Source organism: Theropithecus gelada, chromosome 4 (assembly GCF_003255815.1).
Source record: "Theropithecus gelada isolate Dixy chromosome 4, Tgel_1.0, whole genome shotgun sequence".
Classification (NCBI taxonomy): Eukaryota; Metazoa; Chordata; class Mammalia; order Primates; family Cercopithecidae; genus Theropithecus; species Theropithecus gelada.
Genome location: NC_037671.1, coordinates 52298392 through 52307429, shown reverse-complemented (window position 1 = coordinate 52307429; position 9038 = coordinate 52298392). Strand labels below are relative to the sequence as shown.

Here is a 9038-nt window from a genome sequence, read left to right as displayed (position 1 = left end):
AGTACTAACAGGCTACCATGGATGTTCCTTTAAAGTTCATCCAGGGGCTGTTTAGTCAGGTTGTGGTAAATGCTGCCGTGCCTGAGACTCACCTTTCAGGACAGTGCTCTTCCCTCTTGCCAGCGGCTTGTCCAGAAATGCCACCCAGGAGCCAAGGTCTAGAATCTGGGACCCCAAGAGCCTACTTGGTTTTCTAGCCCTCTGCAGCTGAACTGGTACCTAAGGTGCAAGACAAAGCACCCTTTACCTTTCTCTCTGCTTTTCTTAAGCAGAAGGAGTCTCTCTCCGTAGCCACCACTGCTGGGAATGTGCTAAATCTTACCTGCAGCCAGCATATCTCAGAGTCTCTCCCAAGGCCCTCAGGTAACTTCCCTTCAAGGCAATGGGTTCACTTCTGGCTCAAGGTGTGTCTGGAAATGTCACTCAGGAGCTAGGGCCTGGAAAGGGGGCCTCATGACTCTGGTTCCCTAACCTACTGTGGTTGAGCTGGTATTTACTGTGCAAGACAATGTTCTCCTTACTCGTCTCTCTCCTACCCTCGCATGGAAGGAAGTACCTATTGGATCCATGTGCTATGTAGCCTGGGGTTAGGGGAGAGGTGATGCCAGCATTCTCTTAGCCACCTCAACTGGTGTCTCAGTAGGTTTCATGTTCCCTACATTCACTGGCTCTGAGCCCAGTTGAGCACTAGGACTCACGTAGGAGTTGCAGTCCTTGTGGCCTAGACTGCCTTTCAAGTTTATTTAGGGCCCAGGACACTTTAGACTGCAGCAGCAAGGCTTGCCAAGAATCAAATCCTACCTTCTGGCTAGGGCTGGTTTCAATACTCCTTCCATGAGTGGACATCAGCTGGGTTCAACCCGGTTTTGCTTTCTGCTATGCCAGAGCAGCACTGAGTTCAATGCAGTGTCTCACAGTTGCTGTTCTCTCCCTCTCTCAAGCACATGATTCTTTCTCTGCACCACTCAGCTACTGTCAAGGGATGAAAAAGGGGGGTGGTATCTGTGATTTAAGACTGTTTCTCCTACCCTCTTCCAGTGCATCTTTCAGCGTGAAATTAAAACCAGGTGCTGTGAGTGCTCACCTGATTTATTTATGAAGGTGTTTTTTTTGTTGTTTAGATAGTTGTTAAATTGATGCCCTTGCAGTTGGGGGTGGTAAGGGGACTCTAAGTGAAGTCTTCTCTTCCACCATCTTGCTCCAACCTTCGTCAGTTTCTTGATAGTAAGTTTTGAAATTAGGAAGTGTGAGTCCTTCCACTTTGTTCTTTTTCAAGATGATTTCTGCTATTTAGGTTTCTTGCATTTTCATATGCATTCACTGTATCTCATACGTTTTGGCACATTATGTTTTTGTTATTATTCATACTAAACTTATTCTAATTCATCTTTGGATTTACTTTTGAACCAGTGATTATTTTAGAGTGTATTATTTAATTTTCAGTTATCTGTAAATTTTTTATTTTTCTTCAGTTACAGATTTTAAATTTATTACATTGTAGTCTGAGAAGGTATCTTGTATAATTTCAATGTTTTAAATATATTGACACTTGTTTTGTCACCTAATATATGACTATCTTAGAGAACGTTCCATATTCATTTGAAAAGAATCTGCATTTTGCTTTTGATGGATGGAATGTCCTACAGGTATCTATTGGTTTAGTTAGTGTACAAGGTTGCTAAACATTTTTTGTTTCCTTACTGGTCTGTCTAGTTTTTGTATCCATTATTGAACGTGGGATATTATTGACCTCAAGTATTATTTTTATTTTCTATCTATTTTTCCTTTTAATTCTGTCATGTTACTACTTCTTGCATTTCAGAGCTTTTATGTTAGGTACGTAAATGTTTGTAATTTCTCTACATTCTTGATGGATTGACCATTTTACTATTATACAATGTTATTCTTTGTCTCTAGCAACAATTTTTTTCTTAAAGTCTATTTTCTCTTAGGTCAGTTTAGTCTCTGCAGTTCTCTTTTGCATAGGATATCTTTTTCCACCAATTGGAAAGGGATAAATGCTCTGTATTAGAGATACAGTTACCTTTTTTTTTTTCTTTTTAACCTATGTCAATAGAGTACTTTCTATTCATAGGAATCCTTTCTTAGTCTTCTGTATGTTTTCTGACTACAACAAGATGAAACCAATTCAAAATAGATTTGAAATCAATAACTGAACTCTGAATTAGTGCTCAATAGTATTTGTTGAGTAAGTGTTGCATAGTGATATACTGAAGTGGTCTTCCTCCTATCAGCTAATGCTGCATTCTCAATTTTTCTTTACTTTCCCAGAAAGGAAACAGATGAGTCAAGTTCCCCATATTTGATTTAATTCAAAAGTTGTTATTTTTATTTCATAATATGAAGCATCTGTTGCAAAGGATAACAATTACTAGGTAAATAAGTTAATCTATCTTGCTTTTACTTTTCTCACCAGTAACAGGAGTATATTTGATTAGAAACTCTAAGCAGCTTTAAATTCTTTATTAATGTATGCTGAAGATTCTATGACTCTGTGAAACATTTTTCTTAGATATTATAGAATTAATGAGTTAGGTTTCCAAGACTAATATATGGCCCCTTTCAGCAATTTTAGTCCCCATTCCAGATCTACTAAATCAGAAATACTGGGGGTGGGACCTTGCAATCTGATTTTAGTAAGCTTTCTAGGGGATTCTGATGCAGCTAAAGTTTAGGAACCACTGTCCTAAAAATTATCTTAACTATGTGGTAGGAAATAAGTGATTCATTGATTTCTTTTTTTTTTTTTTTTTTTTTTTTTTTTTGATAGGAAGTCTCGATCTTGTACCCCAGGCTGGAATGCAATGGCATGATCTCGGCTCACTGCAACCTCTGCCTCCCGGATTCAAGCGAGTCTCCTGCCTTGGACCCCTGAGTAGCTGGGATTACAGGTGCCTGCCACAATGGCCGGCTAATTTTTGTATTTTTAGTAGAGACGGGTTTTCACCATGTTGGCCAGGCTGGCCCAGAACTCCTGACCTCAGGTGATCCACCCACCTTGGCCTCCCAAAGTGCTGGGATTACAGGCATGAGCCACCACACCTGGCCAATTGTTTTTCTTTATAGCATCAGCTTCTAAGTACTGGGCAAACCTTCCAGCTCTTTCTCACATATCCGAAATAATAGTTTTTGTAAGCATGCAATTTAGATCAGATATGAAACTTTCAGTTCCATAAACAGAATTAAAATGTTGAACCTGAAATTTTGAAATCAGATGACTACAGAAAATTTACAAATCATACAAAGACTTGGCCGGGCATAGTGGCTCATGCCTGTAATCCCAGCGCTTCGGGAATCTGAGGCGGGTGGATCATGAAGTCAAGGGTTCGAGGCCAGCCTGACCAACATGGTGAAACTCCGTCTCTACTAAAAATGCAAAAATTAGTCAGGCGTGGTAGCAGGCACCTGTAATCCCAGCTACTCAGGAGGCTGAGGCAGGAGAATCGCTTGAACCCGGGAGGCAGAGGTTGCAGTGAACTGAGATGGTGTCACTGCACTCCAGCCTGGGTGACAGAGCCAGACTCCATCTCAAAAAGTAAATATAAATAAATAAATAAATAGACTTATATAGAATATTTCCCACATTTTTAGTGAATCCTGAATTTACTTATTATTTAAATAGTTGTGTCTTATATTAATTGAAATAAAGTCATTTAATCTCCCTGGTTCTCTTGTTTTATCAGTAAAACAAAACTGATCTCAGTGAAGACTTTTTCTGTAAAATCTTATGATTCAAGCATTCAACAGTTTTATACGAAGGCAGTAGAATGTTTAATATTACATATAACACAGAATAGAGAAGCTGATTACTATAACATTTAGCAATCCAAACACATATCCCCTATAAATAAAAGTCTCTTAAAAACTGTGTTTTCATGAGAGTCTAGTTAAGGTTACACAGCAGGTTTTACTTTTATGAGAACAATTTAATAATACTTTTTGAGTTCATGTTCTTTGAGTGTGGCACTATTCAGCCAAGCATATAAATGTTCTTGCTCTTGATAAGCCTCAGTAGTTAAAAGTACTTCCCCGGAGAATCTATAAATAAAAGGGATCTCTGTTTCCTTATTTCAAAACAGCTGACTTGAAAAAGGTCTGTTGACAGTTTTTTTTAAGAAGCTCTCTACCATGAAGATTCAACTGTTTTTCTTTATTCTGCTCTTTTGGGTCACAGTTTCACAAGGTAATATGCAAATATTTATGGGGATTTATACTAACAAGTTTGAGAAGACGTAAGTTGTTTTTTGATAAAAGTATGATAATAACATAGAGATTAAAACATCATTTCACAAAAATGGAATGTGGTATTTTAGATTGGACTCCAGAATGGATAATAAAGAGAATAGTGAAAAACAGACAAGAGCACCACGTAGGAAAACTGGCAAAATTTGAATAGAGCATAACTTAGTAGATACTACTACATCAATATTAATTTCTTAATCTTAATTAACGTTACCAAGATTATGCAATATATAATATAAGGGGAAGCTGGCTTCTACCAACTTTGCAACTCTTCTGTAAATCTAAAATAATATTATAACAAAAAGTGGTGTGGAAGATAAATGGAGGGAGATTTTACTTTGCTGAAAGTGATGCTCAGAGATTTCAGACAGAAGATTGGACTTGAACAATGTATTTGAGGGCAGAAATAATAATTTTTGAAATATCACAGTATCACTAGATCAGTGATTCTCAGAGAGGAGTGAGTTTGTGCTCAAGGGAACATCAGGCAATGTCTAGAGACCTTTTAGCTCATCACAACTTGTACTACTGGCATAGTACCAGTTGTAGATAGAGCCCAGGATGCTGCTAAATAGCCTACAATGCACAGAACAGCCCCTTAGAGCAAAGAATTGTCCTATCCAAAAGGTCAATATTGCTTAGAATAAGACGCCCTGCCCTCGAGCTTGGCATCCAGTTGACAGGGAGTATATTTAATTGATACTATAATGCTTGCAAAGGAGATTAGCAACCCAAGGACACAAGCTGGAGAACACATGTAGAGGTCAGAATGAGGAGAAAACAGACAATAATGTTTTAGAAAGGTGAAACAAGACAAAGAATAAATAAGAGAAGGGGTGGGGTCAGTCCAAGGTGGAATCATGGACAGCAGTGCCAAATGTGACAGAACTCTTGTCAAAAGTGAGTATAATCCAGGTGTATGTCACTGGCCATCACTTATGGGTTTGATAATCATAACTCCTCAGAAAATGTAGAATAAGTAATGATCTTTAGAAGTGAATATTTAAATTATGCAGATTAACTAGATGTTCTTCTATGTTTTTGTTTCTTTAAGTTGCTTCATACTCTGAATTGCTTCAGTTACATTGAGAAGAAAGCCAATATTCATAGCAGGACTTGGTTTTATAGCCACTATACCAAAGACATAGATAACGTAGCTCTGAGTCTATGTATTAGCTGACAGATATTACTACTTACCATCACTTATCAGCTGTTGGAAATGGAGACAGACTGCCTAGGCAAAGAGCCCTGGCCTCTGAGAAGACCAAGCAATAATTAATAGCAGGGAACAGTGGCATAATTTATTTGTTTTCGTATGTGAAAATATTAAATCTATCCTTTGGTCAAGAATTTGATGTGCCTCCAAAAAAAAAAAAAAAAAAAGACTGAGAAACAAATGACTTCTGAAAATGCATCGGGCAGGGTACAATTTAAAATATAAAATAAATTTTTTTACTTGATGCAATTTAAAATATAAAATAAAAAATATTTGACTTGGAATAGATCATATAGCCGATCAAACCAATGTCCCCCAAACCCCCTAAATACAATCGATTCTAAATAAGAAACTTCTAGTGAGATTCCATCTTTAAGTTAACAAAACAAAACATATATCTTTTCTTACAGCTTTGACTATTACAAGTTATTTTTGTATTGTGTCAAATTTTGTGTTTCTTATAATGTGCAAATTTTAGTTGCAGTTTTGCTCTCCTGGACATGTCTTCTTGTGACTCCAGCTACAAATCTCTCACTCATTCTTTCATGATTGATGAGCAAAGATAAAGCCAGAGTAGGAGTTAACAAACTTTTTCTAGAAATAAGTGAGACAACCAATACTTAAGGTTTTATGAACCCTAAGATCTCAACTGCATTATTTTAATGCAAAAACAGTTATAGACAATGTGTAAGTGGGTGCATCTGTGTGCCACTAAAATTATTTCCAAAAACAGGTGGCAGGCTGGATTTGGGCCCCTGACAATAGTTTATTGATTGCTAGTCAAAAGATTTAACAGCACAAACAGTAATTGTGATAAGTTCTTGGTAAGTTATTATTTTAGAAACTTTGTGGTGAAAGAAGAGAAAGGTAACATTGGTAATTTCAGAAATCATGTAATGGTCAACAATGGCTCCACTTTTTTTTTTTTTCTTTATCAATGTTGTTATTAGACACACGTCTGAGTTACATAATTTCTTCGGGGAAATAAACCCCAAATATTCAGGGGAGTTGCAGGAATTTAGACAAGTTATCCAGCGTTGCCTAGCTCTCGACATTTTAGAGAAGCAAAATCAAGCTACAGTGAAAATCACTTGAAGAAGAATTCATAAAGCACAACATTCAGTCTAAATAATGTTAGTGAGAGCAGAGAACAGGCTGCTCAAATGTAATTAGATGGTTGTAGAGACAGAGTCTGACCAAAAGATAAATTATGGTCACTTTTCTTCCATTGATTTTGGGAACCATCCTGGGTCACTGCCCAGTTTCTTGTAAGACAGAAAGTGGAAACACCTAACTTAGGTCCAAGACCCTTTTTATTTCTAGAATGTAGCTTGCACCAAGGGACAGTAAATTCACTTAATCTTTCCTCCATAGGTAGGTGGACGTTTTCACTCTATAATCTTTTGCTTCATGGACCTTCTCCTTTTAAAGCATGGATGTGTCATAGCTAGATGGCTAATTTCAGTCATTCTTCCCTTCTTACAGCCAAAAAGAAATATCCTGAGTATGGTAGCTTGGACTTGAGGAGAGAGTGCAGAATGGGTAATGGTCGATGTAAAAATCAGTGTCATGAAAATGAAATTAGGATTGCTTACTGCATAAGACCTGGAACTCATTGCTGCTTGCAGCAGTAACGATGACAGAAGAAAAGAGTCACAAGCTCGAAGAAGAGAAGACCAGTGTTATTAAGTTTTCCCAGCACATCCTTCAAGGCCTGTGTGTCTCTATAATACACAAGAACTAAATAAAACTTAATGTTGAACCATTCAGAAGTGATCATATGTCACGCTCATATCTGGTGCCTTTACATTACACTTTTCTCCTGATTTGTTGGTACCAGAAGTAGTGGGACTTATTTTATGCAAGTTCCTCAAGTTTTCTGTGCTTCATGTTCCACAAGTTCCACAAGTTTTATGTGCCTTGTGTTAGTTGCCATAAGTAAGGTTATGGGAAACCCTAACTCAAAGAATTGGGTAAGCTTATGTCTAAGATACAAGCTTCCAGTAGAAATGCACTGTTATTTTATTAGATACTATTCCACAGATTACCCCCATGTAAATACATAAATCCACCGGGCTTGGGAGACTGGACATTGAGAGGGCAGATCTTTATTGTGAGAGAGACAGAGCTGAAGTGAAAGAATCACGAGTATAAGAATGGAAGACAAGGGAAAAATTACAACCAGCTTCAATTTCTACTCTTATTTATTATTTAGTAAAGACAAATGTGTATCAAGAAATAAGAGAGGTAGTAAAAAGAAAGGAGAAGAATTTCAGAAAGAAGAGGAGAAAATAACTGAAAATTTAGACCAAAAAAGTCAAAAACTATGACTAATAGTTTAACGCAGCTATTCAGTCCTGAGAAATGACTGTGTCTGAGGAGATACATGACAAAAGGAAGCAGCAATAACCTTCACTTTTCAATTTCACTCTGCCTCAGTTCCTCTACTACTGCCTCTGAGGATCCACAGTATTCCTCCCTAAAACAGCTCAGTGATGCATCTGTACCATTTGTTTTCCGTTCAGAAGAGCTAATTCTGGAATACAATTTAAACACATTAATTCAAAACTCTTAAGAAACATCGTCAATACCACAACATAATAATAAAACAGAATCCTCTCTTCCTACCCCTCAAAATAAAATTAAATAATCTTTTGGCAAATTAAAGAAAAATGAAAGGTATTAAATCATACATATAGGTCAAACTTAGACTCAAAAGGAGATGGTAAATCAAGAAATTCCAGGGACTTGCTGCTCTCTTGATATTTTTGTTATGGTCTCTCTGTGGATCCAGTCTATTCTTCAAACGCAGATATGAGATCTAAGTATGCTCATTCTAAGCGTTATCTACAACAAGCCATGAACGGGGAAATTTTTTTTCTCTATTCAGATAAAATTTACATAGTCTTTGATTGTTTTGTGTTTTCTTGTGTAAATATCTTCAAAAGTATCTTTACAATATTTATTTATAACAGGGTTTCTCAACCTTGGCAATGTTGATATTTTGGTCCAGGTAATCTTTGTTGTGGGAGCTATTCTGCTCATTATATGTTTTTCAGCATTCTTACCTCCTACCCTCTAGATGAGAATAGCACACTTTCTCCCAATTGTGATAATCAAAACTGTCTACCTGTATTGCCAAACATCCTCTTTGGGGGAGGGGACAAATTTACGCTTGGCTGAGAACTACTGATTTATGAAGTCAAGCACCCACTGTCACAAAAATTTAAAAATGACAATGGAAACAATAAAAAAAAAAAGTGAGATTTTCAGGTGGCCAATTACATTTTCTGTGTTTTATGAGAAATAGTTATCTATTTAAGTTTTTTATATATTATGTATGGACTAGAGGTGATATATTGGTGGCTCCAGAAAGAAAAATTGGCCTAACTTTTGGATAATGAATGTATTAGCTATGTCAAGAAAGAGATTAGTAAAAATAAATGCTTAAAATGAAAGTTATGGAAGTTTGATTTTTATTTATTTTACCTAAGTAGAGACTGAGCCATCACTGCACCAAGACCTCTAAAGCAGAACTGAGAGGCCTAATATACTATTA

General features: G+C 36.8%; 1 protein-coding gene across 1 annotated transcript; it reads left to right on the top strand.

Annotated features, from left to right (window-relative positions):
* The first annotated feature begins 4112 nt into the window (after positions 1 to 4112).
* On the top strand, positions 4113 to 7248 carry LOC112623845 (beta-defensin 110). Its single transcript, XM_025384536.1, has 2 exons — positions 4113 to 4204; positions 6965 to 7248. The coding sequence occupies exons 1-2, from the start codon at positions 4150 to 4152 to the stop codon at positions 7111 to 7113; spliced, it is 204 nt and encodes a 67-aa protein (XP_025240321.1). The 5' UTR covers positions 4113 to 4149; the 3' UTR covers positions 7114 to 7248.
* Positions 7249 to 9038: the final 1790 nt, after the last annotated feature.